Source organism: Typopeltis vanoorti, chromosome 15, assembly GCF_054136105.1.
Source record: "Typopeltis vanoorti isolate ZY-2024b chromosome 15, IOZ_Tvanoo_1.0, whole genome shotgun sequence".
NCBI lineage: Eukaryota > Metazoa > Arthropoda > Arachnida > Uropygi > Thelyphonidae > Typopeltis > Typopeltis vanoorti.
Genome location: NC_143563.1, coordinates 102,090,932 through 102,107,354, shown reverse-complemented (window position 1 = coordinate 102,107,354; position 16,423 = coordinate 102,090,932). Strand labels below are relative to the sequence as shown.

General features: G+C 35.1%; 1 protein-coding gene across 1 annotated transcript in view; it reads right to left on the bottom strand.

Moving 5' to 3' along the window:
• LOC150099034 (acidic leucine-rich nuclear phosphoprotein 32 family member A-like) overlaps positions 1–16,423 on the bottom strand; it is a 140,075-nt gene that overhangs the window by 56,756 nt on the left and 66,896 nt on the right. Inside the window, exons 3-4 of the mRNA XM_090404744.1 lie at positions 13,817–13,936; positions 10,353–10,518 (exon numbers count right to left, since the gene is read on the bottom strand). Coding sequence (XP_090260870.1) covers positions 10,353–10,518; positions 13,817–13,936 — 286 coding nt within the window. The remainder of the gene's footprint in view (positions 1–10,352; positions 10,519–13,816; positions 13,937–16,423) is intronic.

Sequence of the window (16,423 nt, the reverse complement as noted above, 5' to 3'; positions counted from 1 at the left end):
TTATGAAGAAAAGTGGTATTAAATATGATATCAAAATTGGAGATGTTAATGTCAGCTCTTTGCTTTATGCAGATGATGTTATACTTCTAAATAAATCCGCTGAAAGTCTGCAAGATGCTCTGATTAATTGAATAGCTGGTGTAATAGATATGGTATGAAGGTCAGCAATAAAAAGACAAAGACAATAAAAATAGGCAGAATTATTGAAAATATCAACTGTGTTGTGAATGGAGAACCTGTGGAACAAGTGAAACATTTCAGCTACTTAATTACGATTTTTAGTGAAGATTATAAATTAAATATGGAAATAGACAACAGAATCAACAAAGCTGGTATGGTAGGAAGGCAATTGAATACATTCATATGGAATAAGAAAGAAATTAGTTGGAACACTAAATTAGCTGTATACAAGACAGTGTTCAAACCAGTTTTGACTTATGGATCTGAGAGCTGGGTCAGAAGTAAAACACTTGACCAAAGACTGCAGATATGAGAGTCCTGAGAAAGATTATAGCCGTGAACAGATGGCATCAATGGCAATATCATATTAAAAATGAGGATATTAGGAAAGAACTTGACATTGTCAACATCCAGGAATGCATTAGCAGAGCTAATCTCAGGTGGCATGGTCACTTAAACAGAATGCGCAAAGAAAGATTAGCAAAACAAGTGTTCTCTGCCGGGTTGGCAGCAAAACGACCTAGAAGAAGACCAAGATATAGGTGGATTGATACAGTACAAAGTGGCTTAGACGATAGAAATATAAGATCTGATAATGTCGGAGTCTTGACAAGTAACAGTAACAGTCGTTTTCCTGCCAACTTGGCAGAGAACACTTGTTTTGCTAATCTTTCCTCACCTATTCTGTTTAAGTAGATTTGGAGGAAAATTGTAGATAGGAAGTTAGTAATGATGTAATTTTTTTTCATGTAGTACTATCATATCCTGTACACCCCTTGAGGGTACATGGCAGGAATTTGATGATGATAAATAGATTTGGATATACTTTATAGTAGTAAATGATAAAATAGTCCAGCATCTACATATATTTTATGCATTCATGACATACCTCACTTCTTCTTAATTTTTTCTATCTTCTACGAGTTTTTTCAAATTGTTGCAAATATCCAAAAATATTTATTCATAAAAAGCCACGTTTAAACCTACATTCTTCGAGGGTCAACTGTACTTCTAAAGTATTATCTCTCTCTAAATTCATCTCCACACCAATCTGTGGAAGTCTGGTATTGTTAATTTGAATGCCAGGAATTCAAAATCCTGTCTTATACTTTTCTCTTAGACTTACCTTAGTATAAACGTACACATACAGTTTGGTTCATAAAGTGCACAGATACTTTGTCTTCAAGCTTATTGAGCCAATGAGCACTCTTGCAAGAGAAATAGGTATTTTACAACTTGGGGGAAAAAAAATAATAAAATAAATATATAAATCAGATTTTCAATCCACCCACAATCTAAGATTGTTTTCAAGCTTTCGCACGAAGGCTGATAAATATCAAATTATTTGGTCTTGTAATTTCTTAAGTCGTACTGCACAATTTATAAAAGTGAATAATTCATTCATTTCCATTAAAAAATCATCATCATCAAATTCCTGCCATGTACCCTCAAGGGGTGTACAGGATATGATAGTACTACATGAAAAAAATTACATCATTACTAACTTCCTATCTACAATTTTCCTAAAAAGCAGTCTGTTACTTGTGAAGACACCAAGATTATCAGACCTTACATTTCTATCGTCTAAGGTACTTTGTACCGTATTAATTCACCTATATCTTGATCTTCCTCTGGGTCGTTTTGCTGCCAACCTGGCAGAGAACACTTGTTTTGCTAATCTTTCTTCACCCATTCTGTTTAGGTGACCATACCACCTGAGATTAGCTCTGCTAACGCATTCCTGGATGCTGACAATGTCAAGTTCTTTCCTAATATCTTCGTTTTTAATATGATGTTGCCATTGATGCCATCTGTTCACTCCTCTAATCTTTCTCAGGACTCTTACATCTGCGGTCTCTAGTCTTTGGTCAAGTGTTTTACTTCTGACCCAGCTCTCAGATCCATAAGTTACAACTGGTTTCAACACTGTCTTGTATACAGCTAATTGTTCCAACTAATTTCTCTCTTATTCCATATGAATTTATTCAATTGACTACCCACCATACCAGCTTTGCTGATTCTGTTGTCTATTTCCATATTTAATTTACCATCTTCACAAAAAATCGTGCCTATGTAGCTGAAATGCTTTACTTGTTCCACAGGTTCTCCATTCACAACACAGTTGACATTTTCAGTGATTCTGCCTATTTTCATTCTTTTTTTTGTCTTTTTATTGCTAACCTTCATACCATATCTATTACAACAGTTATTCAATTTAGTCAGAGAATCTTGAAGACTTGTAGTGGATTTATTTAGAAATATAACATCATCTGCATAAAGCAAAGAGCTGACATTAACATGTCCAATTTTGATATCATGTTTAATACCACTTCTCTTCATAATGTGATCCATATAGATAATGAATAACAAAGGGGATAATGTAAATCCATGTCTCACACCAGATTTAATATTAAACCATCTTCCTGTACTTCCTTAAATTCTAACTGCTGACTTACAACTCAAATAAAGACTAAGTATTGCTTGATATAATGCCCCATTGACACCATAACTGTAGCGTATAGAATAGCTTCTCTCTTGGCACCTTGTCATATGCCTTTTCCAAATCAACAAAACTTAAATACAGATCTTTGTTATATTCCCATGCTTTCTGGACTATTTGTTGCAAAGTGAAGATCTGATCCTGACAGCCTCTATTTGGCCTGAATCCAGCTTGTTCTTCACCAAGCTTTTCTTCCACAATTCTTCTCAACTGTTTCTCAAGTATACTTGCATAGATCTTGCCAGGAACACACAGTAGGGAAATACCTCTGTAATTCTCACATGCAGTTTTATTTCCCTTTTTATATATGGGTACTATGAGAGCTCTACTCCAATCATCGGGAATTCGTCCCTCTGTCCAGGCTTTATGAACTATGCAGTGCAGCCACTGTAAGACTCTTATACCAACATATTTCAGCATTTCTGGTCGAATATCATCTACTTCTGCTGCCTTTCCACATTTCAAGCCTTTGATGGTTTTTTCTACTTCAAGTATGGATATGTATTCCTGACTGCATGCCTGGTCAATGTTTTTTTATCACTGTGCTGTCATCACTGCTTGTTTCATTTAGCAAATTTTCAAAGTAATTACTCCATACTTCAAGGATATCTTTTTCTCCCATTTTCATTTCATCTTTATCATCTCTAACTCCTTTTAGAGCACTCTTTCCTTCATTCCTAAGCTTCTTCAACAACCTCCAGAATATTTTGCCACCTTCTTGATATTTATTTTCTATATTCTTGCCAAAGTCCTCCCATGACTTTTGTTTAGCTAGTTTTACATAGTGTTTAGCATTCTTGCATTTGTCCCTGTATTCTCTAAGAGCACAAGCTGACTTATTTGCCAGAAAATTTTGATATGCTTTCTTCCTTTCCTTCACTGCCTCTTTAACTTCCTGTGTTCACCATGGAGTTCTAATTTTTCTATCCTTGCAGACAACTTCACCACATGCCTCTCAAGCTGAATCAATCAAGGCATTCAAGGCTTGCCACTGAATCTCCAAGGTTTGATTCCTGTTCTGAAACTCTTTCATTTTTTCTTCAATAATCTTTGTGTATTTTAGTCTACAGTTCACATCTGAGAGCTGCTCAACTTTTATTCGCTTAAAACTTTCTTACATGTTATTCTTTTCAATATGAAATTCAATTTTATCCTGCTCAAGACTAAATAGTGATCACTTCCAATTTCAAATCCTCTGTGCATTCTGGTGTCCTGCACCAGGAAGAAAACATCACTATCAACAATAACATAGTCAATGAGACTTAGCATTAATCATGCTGTATGATCCCAATGTATCAGTATAGTTCGTCCACCGTTTTTAGATCTCTCCTTGGCATTCTGCCAAGAATAGTCGATTCATGCTGAAGGGGAGAAAGAAATGAAGATGGACGAATTGGTCGCCAACATGTGAAATCACGTGCTTTCTTGTCTGTCGCTGTACTAGCTTGATTTTTGTTGTCGCTTTTTTGCATTTTTTATTATTATTAATTTGTAGGATGGATCCAGTACAGTCAACAAGTTCTGTTGTTAAACGTTTCAGTAGCTCTTACACAAGAATATTGAATAATGTGCTCACATTCTGCGAAAAAAGAATAGTCTCCTTGTTCCCCTTTCTCAAGTCATAAAACGTGCAAGTGCAGGCGTATCAATGCCGACTGTTAAAAGAATTTGTAGGGAATCAAAAGGTGAAGGTAAGCCAAATTTTAAATCTCCTAAAAAAAGCTCCAGATTAAAGAAAACCATCGAAACCACAGCCTTGAATGATTTTGATGTAGACATTATAAGAAGAACTATTCACGAATTTTACATGGTCGAGAAAAGAGTGCCAACTGTTTCGAAATTGATTCCTGTGCTTAAAGAAAAAATTAATTTTCCTTGTAAAAGAGAAACTTTAAAGAAAATACTTCATGAAATCGGATTTTGTTTTAAAAAGTCCCAGAATAAAAGGAAACTTATCATGGAGCGAAGTAATATGGTTTTATCTAGAACGCAGTATTTTAGAGCAATAAGACGTTTCAGGGAGGAGAAAAAACCGATTGTGTATCTAGATGAAACTTGGATTGATAGTAATTTAACTTATGGAAAATGTTGACAGTCTAAAGAAGAATGTGGAGTGCTAAAAACTTGAAATTCCTCACAGCGCATAATAATTGTGTGTGTGGGTGGAGAAATGTTTTTTTTTTTTACCATTCTTACTTTCAAACTTACTATACAAAGCCAATTACCATAGGCAAATGAATTCTACAATCTTCGAAAAGTGGACAGAAGATAAACTGATTCCAAACTTTCCTAAAAATGCTGTTGTTATAATTGATAACGCTTCATATCACTCTATTCGATTAAACAAAGTTCCAGATTGGTCTAATAAAAAGCAAGTTCTTATGGATTGGCTCTCTGCAAATAACATTTCTCATTCCCCAGATATGCGAAAAATTAAATTGCTTAATTTGGTCAAAAGAAACTCGCCCACAACTAAACTATTTAAATTCGACACGATGCTCAAAGAGCATGGATTTCTAGCTTTGATGCTACCACCATATCATTGCGATATCAATGCTGTTGAGTATGCTTGGGCAGAATTGAAAAGTTTCATTCGCCATCGCAACGTAACTGGAGATAGACATGTCGAAACTTTTTTAAGCTTTCAGAACAGGCGATTGAAAGTATTACAGTTCAAAACTGGGGAAAATATTGCTTTCATGTCACCTCATTGGAAAATATGTATTGGGACAAAGACGGAATTATCGAAGAATTATGCGAACCTTTGGTGATCAGTTTAAGTGAAAGTGATGGCAATTCGGACACCGATTGAGATGACTATGAAGATTAAAAGGATTTGATAATGGTATTTTTTTCCAACCTTTTTTTGCATGTTGTAAATCTTTTAACATAAATTTTTTTGTTAAAAGAGTCGCAACAAGTCATAAATAATTAATCTGTTTAGAACATTAAAGTGTCTCAGTTCTCTCAACTGTAAGTTTAGAATATCTAAGTTCATTTGAAAAAATTTCTGTTTTTTTTGTATTTTATAGAAAACTTTATTAGAAATAAACAGTTAAATTTTTGTTTTATGCTATACCTTTTTTAATTTTGTTAATACTCTACGTACATTTTTCCAACTGTTATACAAGCAAAATAGTTACACTTTAAAAACTACAATGTTCGTAAAAGAAAAGCCAAATTTTCCAACCTTTAATAATAAACAAGCACATCCCAGAAGACAGATTGATTACCCTATTATCGGACTGGATTCTCCTTTTTCTGAGATGTGCTTAAGTGTCAGGGGGACCTCTAATCGGTGGGTGAACTATATAATTAATGCATCTGTTGGTGTGCACTTATATTCAATTTTAAGTTATCTAAAATCTCAATTTTTATACTGGTGGTACACAACACTGATCATTATTACTTTAATATAACATTCTATACTTATTTAGTAAAATCTCACCTGTTTTTGTCTTTTTATCAGTGATGCAAATCATGTCCATGTAGTTTCAAGATAGAATTCACCTATACAGCAATATTAACCAATGCTTGCAATGGCAGCAGCTAAGTGACCAATATAAACTAATTTAATGTTGTATCACATGTTTTATCAATAGAAAAGTCTCAAGAACTAGAATAACAGTACTGTGTATAGGCAAGTAATCTGAACGAACGAATGCTTCTTGCAGATCTGGGAGCCATGTTCATAGAGGACAATGGTATGGAGAAAACTTCGAAAAGCATGGAGATATGTGGATGAAGGATGAGAATGATAAGTCTGTTTGGATTTACAGCTTGTTTCCAGCATATTTGGAGCCGAAATGGCTGAAAACGATGAAGTTTAGTGGTATATGTATGTATGAATAGTTAACACACTGAGGAAACGTTTAGTGGACAGTTAAGAAATCAGCATCCATGGAAACTTTTTCATAAATTAATAACACAGCAAAGAAAAGAGTGAATAATGTTTAGTCAAAAGGCATATATTTTGGCCTGAAAATTACGGATCATCATCAGCAACAGTGGTTTAAATATATTTAGATAAATAAATATACAGGAAGAAGCAGTAGCTACAATGAATGCAGAAATGTCAGGTGGGTGCATCAGCTAATATCAATGAAAAGAAAGAAGTGCATGAAAAGAGAAATGAATGCACTTCTTTCTTTTAGTTGAAAGGAAAAAAATCAAGGAGCAAGTCTTGTACAGAAATTCTATCAGAGATCGAAAAAATAGTGCTTCCCAGATGCAACAATTGATGTTAGTGAGACTAAGACTATTAGATCCTAAAATGGTAAAGTGAAAGAGTCTATTGTTTTGGCTGGAACAAATGATTTCAAAGGAGAAAAGTATGGCATAAGGGGAGTCATGAAAAAATTACTGGAAGTAGTAAAGAGTGAGAAAGTTAAGATAGTGAGTCTGTTGCTATGGTATGACAGACTAGAGTTGAGAAAGAAGGCCATAATAATGAATAACTTGATGTGTAGATTATGCAATAAATTAATCTGGATTAGAGATAGATGTCTAAAGTTTTTCCACTTGGTCATACTATAAATTAAAGTAGCCAAGAAATTATATTCCTGGTTTCATCTTTTATAAAAGTGTAAGCAAACAAAGTTTGCTCGTGAAGTCACTTCATGACTGGACTACTTGCATATAGACGCTCATGACTTCACATCAACTGACTCAGGTTATGGAGGAAGAATAATGTGAAATTTGTGGATGTGTGGAGTGATTTTGACAAACAAAAGGACTTATACAAGAAGAATGGGTTGCATATGAATGAATTTGGTTTTCAGAATCTGAATAGAAGTGTTGCTGAAGGAAATGGAGGTAGATTTGAAAAATCAGGGATAGTTTTTTTTTTTTTTTTTTTGGGGGGGGGGGGGGGGGGGGGGGGGGCTGTTGAGTGGATATGCAGATATCTGTGAGGCAGTGAAGTGTAAGAATGTGCATAAACCACTGGAAAGAAACTAGAATGGGACACAGCATAAATCGTTAGGACAGTGGTGGGGCTAAGCACTTTATGTACACTAACAAGAGGAAAGAGTTTTTGGCATTGGCTGAGAGAAGATGATATAGTTAGTGGGATAAAATGTGTAGGATAGTGTGTTCAGAGAATAGAGAGAAGAGAATGTGGGGAAGGAGTGTTATTGATGACAGCAGATAAATTGCGACCAAAGAATAGAAGTTCCACTGCAGGCCAGTGAAAACAGCACATCTAAGGCTATAAGAGGCCAGCAGAACAAAATATACAGTTGGATGCTTCTTAAACCAGGGAATGGAAAAGATGGGGATAGTATGCATCAACAAATAAGTTCAATGAGTGGAGGATGGTTAATTATTATGCAGGGACTCAACTATGGGAACATGGACTGGAAGGAGGAGAAAACACACTGAAGGAAGGAAATGGAATTTATGCAGTTACTAAGGAATAATTATCTGAGACGGTCACTCACCAATTGGTGGTAACATGGTCATACTGGCACTCTTAAATCCTTTGTAAAATGAAATGTACTAGATGGAATATACTAAGTCCAGCACTATCACTATAAACCGTTATATTTATCCAACTCAGTTGTCATTGTATTATAAAATGTGAGCAAGTTACTGAGGAACGACCTACCCATCATAAGACCATCTTTCCCCTACCCCAACACACTATCCCATCTGTCTATCCATGCCTGTATTTTGCTCTCGTAAACTTCTCCAGTACCTTGAACTTCTGATATGCTGATCAGTCAGTAATTTGCTACACCAGTCTTGGAGTCTCCTTTATGCAATGGAGCTGTTTTCCCTCTCCTTTTTTTTTTTGTAGCATTTAGAAGGTGGCATTTAGCGACCTTCTGGGTCTTGACACGAAAGGTTGCTAAATGCATGGAATTCGCAATTAAGAAGGGGTATATGTGGTGTACAGGGCTGGTAAGTATGACAAGCTTAGGAGATTGCTTGGAACAGTGCCATGGAATGTGAAACTGCAAGGACTAGATGTTGATAGTGCATTTGAGTGTTTAAGAAGAGTAATGGTAGACTGCATACCTAGAGTCAAGAGAGTAAATCAAGTGGGAGTTAAATGGATGAATATTATCATTAAGATGAAGCTACAAAAAAAGAGAGGGGAAACATCTCCATTGCATAAAGGAGACTCCAAGACTGGTGTAGCAAATTACTGACTGATTAGCATATCAGAAGTTCAAGGTACTGGAGATATTCAAGAGCAAAATACAGGCATGGATAGACATAAATGGGATAGTGTGTTGGGGTGGGGGAAAGATGGTCTTATGATGGGTAGGTCTTGCCTCAGTAACTTGCTCACATTTTATAATACAAATGATAGCTAAATTGGATAAAGATAATGACTTTGTAAAAACCTTTGACAGGATACTACATGAAATTCTAATCAATAAAATGCAGCACATGTGGATGGATATAAAGTCAGTGAAGTAGATAAGAGGGTGGTTGTTGGAGAGAGAGTAGTTTACTCCAGAGTAGAGATCAGAAGATGGCCCGTGACTAGTGGAGTGCCATAGGGTTCTGTTCTTGGGCCACTACTGTTTAATTTGTACATTAATGAGAGGAACTGTTCAGTTGTTTGCCAGTGATGCAAAATTGGACAGAGCAGTAGTTAATACAGATGATAAAATTTTGCAGGATTATTTGGATAGACTGGCAGCCTAGACAAAGGAGAATCAATGTCAGTTTAACATGGCAGGGTGAGGTTATGTATTTTAGAGTGAAAAGATTAACAGCTGTATAATCTTTTCTAATAGCTCTACTCCAGGAAATTCTCACTAACATTAACTCCCTATCCATTAGCACTCCCAAATCCCTGGCTTTGCTTGGAACCAGAGTGGAACAGGTTGCCAGAGTCTGTTGTAAGCACCATGACAATGAATGAGTTCAAAACAAAAAATTATACACTGTGCAAATGTTGAATAGTGCTGAATGGTGTTTACAGCCTCCCTCAATGAGAGACTGCATGCCCATAATAATAAAGCTTATGAATAAAATTCACTCCCTTCTATGTGTTCATATTAATTCATGGAACCGTATAGCACAAGCAAGCACCTATAAAACAACCTATAAAGATCATGTGGAAACGGAGCATCTCTAGAAGTACAACTGGATGGAATCATTGAGAGAGATCATTCATGAAATAAGTAGCCCTTCAATATAATTAGGCATTCTGAAGGAGAGATTTCTGGATAAAATTTCACTGAAGATAGTTTAGATAATTACACTGACAAACAACCAAAGAGCTTTCTTTGTATAGTGTTGCCACTCATTAATTACAGCAAATTGAAAAAATCTGTTTAAGAACATTATTTAATATATGCTAACATTATTTTACAATTAGCCACTCCATTTAGGTTTGTAAATTTTCAAGCCTAAATTTGGGTGGCTCAACATTTTCATGAACCTGCCAAATTCTACAAGTTCCATCTAAGGCACAAACAGTTTATGTGTACAGTGTCAAGAAAACTATTTATGGCTGATTACAAAGTGCTGAGAAATATGCATGAAAAGTGCTTGATGCCTCTTCCATAATTTCTGATGAGTTCATCTTACCCTAACTTCTTAAGCATGTAGAATCCTCATGAAATAATTACAATAACCTGATTAAATGTCAAATCCCTTAAATAAGTTTCCTTCATTCAAAACTTCATCTAGTAAACAGATCAAATCTTACCATCTTCCTCATCTGCTTCTGAATCTTCAGCTTCTTTTTCATCTCTGTCATAGCCATCAAGATATTTCAAATTTGATATAAGATTGAAGACCTTTTCTCTATAGTTATCAATAGTTGTCACTTCGCAGTTGAAGAGATCCAGATTTTTCAAATTTGTAAACTCCTTCTAAAAATAAACCACAATGAAAAGAAATATTATACTGAATAGCAAAGTCCTATGATTAGCAAGTAAAATGTGATAAATGTATTTCTGAAAATGTTACTCTCACATATGAAAATAAACTTTAGATGTTCAAGAACATGAATTCCACTTCTACTAATGTTAGTGAAACATCAACCACAGCAGTCAATGCCTTCAATCCAGTCACAGTACACATTCTAACTCTAAGTATCAAGATCAAGATTTCAAAAGGTAATAAAAACTTTGTGCTTAAGCTGTGCTGAGAGGAGACTTCCACATACCCATTAAATCAATGTGGAGAACCGATCAGGGCTTAGGACCCAACGTCCCATCCTCATGGTGTACCTTGTTAGGTATCTACGTGGATACTGAACAAAAGAGGATGGACTGGTAATTGGGATTTAGCCGACCAAATTGTATTCTTACTGGCTTAAACCAAAATAAAAAATAATAGTACAAATGACAGAATTTCATGCCAGCTGAGACGTCACCCAGTTAAACAAGGGCCCGTTGTTTTCACCATGGAACCAGCGAAATGTCAGCTACTGGAACAAATTCTAAATCCCACCCCAACTCAACACAGTTCAGGATTGGTACTATCAACATAAGAAGCATGAAGAGCAAAGAAATGGAGCTAGCTGAAGAATTGAATAATTACCAGATCAGCATAATAGGGATGACTAAAACAAAAAAGCCAAAAAAACAGGCGAGATCTTTCTGAGCAATAAATACAAAATGTTATATTCAGGCAATGACAATCACAGAAAAGAAGGAGTAGCCATAGTATTCAACACTAAATGAGGCTAATCATCTTGAATGGCAGGCATTCTCAAGTAGAGTGATGTGGAAAAATATGAGAAAACAGAATTGAACAATGAGACTTATTTGTGACTATGGCAACACAGAAGGTTTTACTAAGGTAGAAGTACAGAAATTTTTGAGGCTTTAGAGAAAGCAACAAACACAATGAAAAAGAAAAGTGGGTCCTTGTTGAGGATCTAAATAGCAGAGAAGGAAATTATTGTCAGACATAAAAAATCTATTGGGAAACTAATAATAATAATTGCAAATAATTGTTGGATTCTGCTCAGGACATGGACTGGTTATTACTAACACAATGTTCCAACATAAAAATTTGCACAAATTCACATGAAGAGAAGAGGCAAGGAAAAAGTCTCGTTAACTATGTTATTGTTCATAGTGATGTTTTCTCCCTAGTGTACAGAGGATTTCAAATTCGAAGTGATCACCATTTAGTCTTGAGCAGGATAAAATTGAATTTCATATCGAAAAGAAAAACATGTAAGAAAGTCTTGAAGCGAATAAAAGTTCAGCAGCTATCAGATGCGAACTTTAGACTATCATCAAATTCCTGCCTTATACCCTCAAGGGGTGTACAGGATATGATAGTACTACATGAAAAATTTACATCATTACTAACTTCCAATCTACAATTTTCCTCCAAACCAGTCTGTTACTTGTCAAGACTCCAACATTACCAGATCTTATATTTCAATCGTCTATGGCACTTTCTACCGTATCAATCCACCTATATCTTGGTCTTCCTCTGGGTCGTTTTCCTGCCAACTTGGCAGAGAACACTTGTTTTGCTAATCTTTCCTCACCCATTCTGTTTAAGTGACCATACCTGAGATTAGCTCTGCTAACGCATTACTAGATGCTGACAATGTCAAGTTCTTTCCTAATATCCTTTTTTAAAAAATATTATTCTGTTATTAATATCATCTGCTCAGTCCCCTAATATTTCTAAGGACTCTCATATCTGCAGTCTCTAGTCTTTGGTCAAGTGTTTTACTTCTGACCCAGCTCTCAGATCCATAAGTTAAAACTGGTTTAAACATTGTCATGTATACAGCTAATTCAGTGTTCCGACTAATTTCTCTCTTATTCCATATGAATTTATTCAATTGGCTTCATACCATACCATCTTTGTTGATTCTGTTGTCTATTTCCACATTTAATTTACCATCTTCACTAAAAATCATGCTTAAATAGCTGAAATGTTTTACTTGTTACACAGGTTCTCCATTCACAACACAGTTGATATTTTCAATGATTCTGCCTATTTTCATTGTCTTTGTATTGCTGACCTTCAATGCTGACCCCTGCACACCAAAACATCAATTGTTACCTCTTAGTTCTTGGTGCACACAGGGTTCCACGTTCTTGTCACATGTCCTATTAATGTCCCAATGGAAGATCTGACAACACAAGAAACATCTGCTGCAACATAAAGTTAGATATAGCTAACCATACCTTGCACACAAATTGATCAAGTCAACATCCTATATACAAAAGTAGGCTAACTGCGAAGATACTTCACGTCAAGTCTGCTTATGCTTGGGTAAAGGTTTAAAATAAGGATATAATTATCATCATCATAACGCTAATTACGGGTATAGACCATATTGGTCTGTTCCAGTCTCATTATCCATCCAACTTCTTTTTTGAGGCCTACCCTGACTTCTTTCTAATTGGCTTATATTTTAGTATTTGTTTAGGATATCGGGTCTTAGCAATTCGGTTTACATGGTCTGTCCATTTTTGTTTAATTTTTCTTCTATTGATTTTGTTTTTAGTTCTCTTAAAATATCTTTGTTCTTTTTTGGTCTAATATGTATTTTGCAGTTCTCATAAACCTCATTTCACTTGTTTTTATTTTTTGTTTATTGCCCAAATTTCACAGCCATATAATAATGTGGACACTGCTAAAATATTTTATATTTTCACGGGTGTTTCTTTGTTACTGTATTTGGATTAAGTGTTCTATTTATCATTATTTATCTGTAAAAATTTTTGTTTTTAATTTTATCTCTTTTTCTCCTTCATATGATATTTCACATCCAAGATAAAGTATTTATCTGTTCTATCATTCATAACTATTTTACTTCTGACTGGAGTTTGCCCACAAAATACCAGTTTTAGTTTTATCTATGGAAATTTTCATTCCAAATTGTTCTACTATAACATTTAAATTATATATTGCTCTTTGTAAATTGTCCTCCTTATCTGATATTATTATCATTACTTATCCTAATTATTATAATTAGGATATTAGTTTATTATAATTTACTTGATAACCAAACAAAAACTTTCTACATAAAATCAATTCATATCCTAATTTCGGTATAACCTTATGCTGAAATAATTCAAATTAATGAAAATATTTTAGCTTAACAACAATGATTTTCTCTGAATATCATTACTCCCTTATTTACCTATAATAAATTACATAATTCAAAAAGCATATTAAACAACTTACTAATGGCTCTAGTGTCTCAAGATCCTTAATTTTATTTCCACTAAGGTTCAGGTATGTTAATTTTGGACTTCCATGTAACAGATTAAGCCCACCTGAAATTCTGTTGTCACTTAACTCCAACTGAAAAATATTAAAGCATATCAAATATTAAATTGATGCATATAAAATTCACATTTTATATGCATCAATTCCAGAAAATATTTTAAAAGATCTTAATTCATCAAAAATTTCAATATTTTCAGAAAGTTCATGTGATGAAACTGAGACTTCATCAATTCAAAGCAAGCATCCTGTTATAAAAGAAGTTACAAATAAAATAGCTTGGAGAGAATAAGAAAGTTACAATTAAAACAGATCACAGTAGCAGCATGAAGTTTCAAATAATGAACCATTAAAACATCCAGTCAGATGTTTGTCTACTTTCCTGGAGGTGATTTCACTTTGTTCATCCAGATCTTCTTCTTCGCGTTATTCCCGCTTCCTATGCAGGGTCCGCGTGTTACTTAGATGCGACTACCTGTTAGTACTACTCCCAACCGACCCGTCGCCTGGTCTGCCGCTGGGGGGATATATATTTTTGACTGTAGAGGTGTATGTTCACGGGGCCAGTTTGCCTGTTTGCGGGATGAAAAACGCCAGATAAACTGGCGGAAAAAACCCTACTGACCGCGCCCAAGACCGGCTAACTTGGCTATGCCTGAGGAGGATCCTCAAATTCCTCACGTCTACAATGGGAATCGAACCTGGGACACTCCTTCCCCAGGCATATGGTTGCGAAGCGCAAAGCCACTAGGCTAACCGCGCGGCCCACTTTCTTCATCCAGATATACTTCTAAAAAGAAGCATGTGAGAATAGCAATCTAAAAAAAGCTCAAAATTTATAAATGAAACTCAAAAACAGAAAAAAAAAAAGATGGTAAGTGCAAATGATTTAACTGGCAATAAATACAGTATGAGTGTGGATACGAAAAGACTGCTAGAAGGAGCAAGAGTGAGAAAGTGATCTGTGACCAAAATATGACAATATTGAACTAAAGAGTGGCTATGATCGCAAATGACTCAGTGTACAGGTTCTTTTTAAGTCAGTATCTTAAACTTTCCACTCAAGGCAGGAAGCTATGGTTGCAATATTAATAACTACATGCCAGAGGACTTTCTGATCAAGATGAAACTTCTGACTCCTGTTAATGATCATGCTGATCTGGGAAGTGGATAAGAATATGGATGTTGAATTTAGAAAAAGGTTACAGGATAAAGTTGAAAGTAAGAAATTATGACAAAACTGAAGAGAATACTTCGTTTGTCCCATGATGTCAGCTACTAGGTTGTAAAGCTGTTGGTATTGGCAGTGCATGAGAAGCATTAAAACTACTTCCCCACTTACTGGAGGCCTAACAGCTGGTCCCTACAGCAAGGTTTGCAAGACAATGTAAAAATTAGTTTACGAAAAACATATAAAATTGATAAAAATAATAAAAAAACATCCTTAGCTCACCCACAGTACAAATGTACTGTAGGTTTGCATATGGATGGGAGCCACATAAAAAAAAACTACTTGCTCTGAAAGCTAAGTACCCAAAAGAATTTGCTTGCAATGCAGATGGTATATGTGGGTGGCAGATGCAGAAAGTGTTTGCCAAATAAATGCCCATTTGGCTAAGATTATTATAAGTATTCAGCAATAAGGGCTGAAAGGATATTAGCACAGATACTGAAAGAGTATTCAGCTTAACTGGCTATGCTTCTGACGTGGAGATATAAATTTGAGTCTCAGCACAGGGAAAAGATTCCACAGGAGTAGAAGGAATGTACGAACTATCTCATTGTAAAAGGGTAGTGCAAAGACTGATGTGTCTAACTACAAACCTACTTGGTTTGGTTTACTATGGAAAAATGTGCTCATATGTTATAATAATGTTACAAACAAGTTATCCAAAGGGAATGGATACACCATATTTTTGAACTTTCCCAAGGCTTCTGACAGAATACAGCATGGAAGGATTCTGCATAAGTAGCAGGATAAGAAGATTGCTAACTAACATTAAAAAATATGGGAGGGAGGCATGAATCAGCAAGATTTAAGGTGTGTATCCAAGATTCCTTGGGACTTGCCTTATGCTGGGTAATTAGGAATGACATACAGCACTTAATCATTCAAATTGTTCTGCTTAAATTGTCAGCATGTGAAAATGGTTATCAATTCTGTGTTAGTAAATGTAAATTATGCACTTTGTGTGATGGTATATATTATATTGGTAGGGTTATGCTACAGTTCAGGGGATCCTATATAGAGAGTACAACTCAGATATGGAAGACCCTTAACTTCAGCATAATCTACCAATATAATGTACATTATATTATATTGCAATGCTGAAACACCTACTGACTTGCAAGAATCAGGAAGTCACTTTGCCTCTTTACTAGGCTTTAATACAACCTCATCAAGTACAAATCTGGTTTCCTAGGTGCGGCACATACAGTGGAAAAGATGCAAAGGAGTGATAAAGATTACATTAGGTCTATGAAATATATATTACAAGGACTAAATCAATGCCTGAACTGCAGATAATACCAAAAAAGAGAAAGAATATGATACTGTGTGAACTT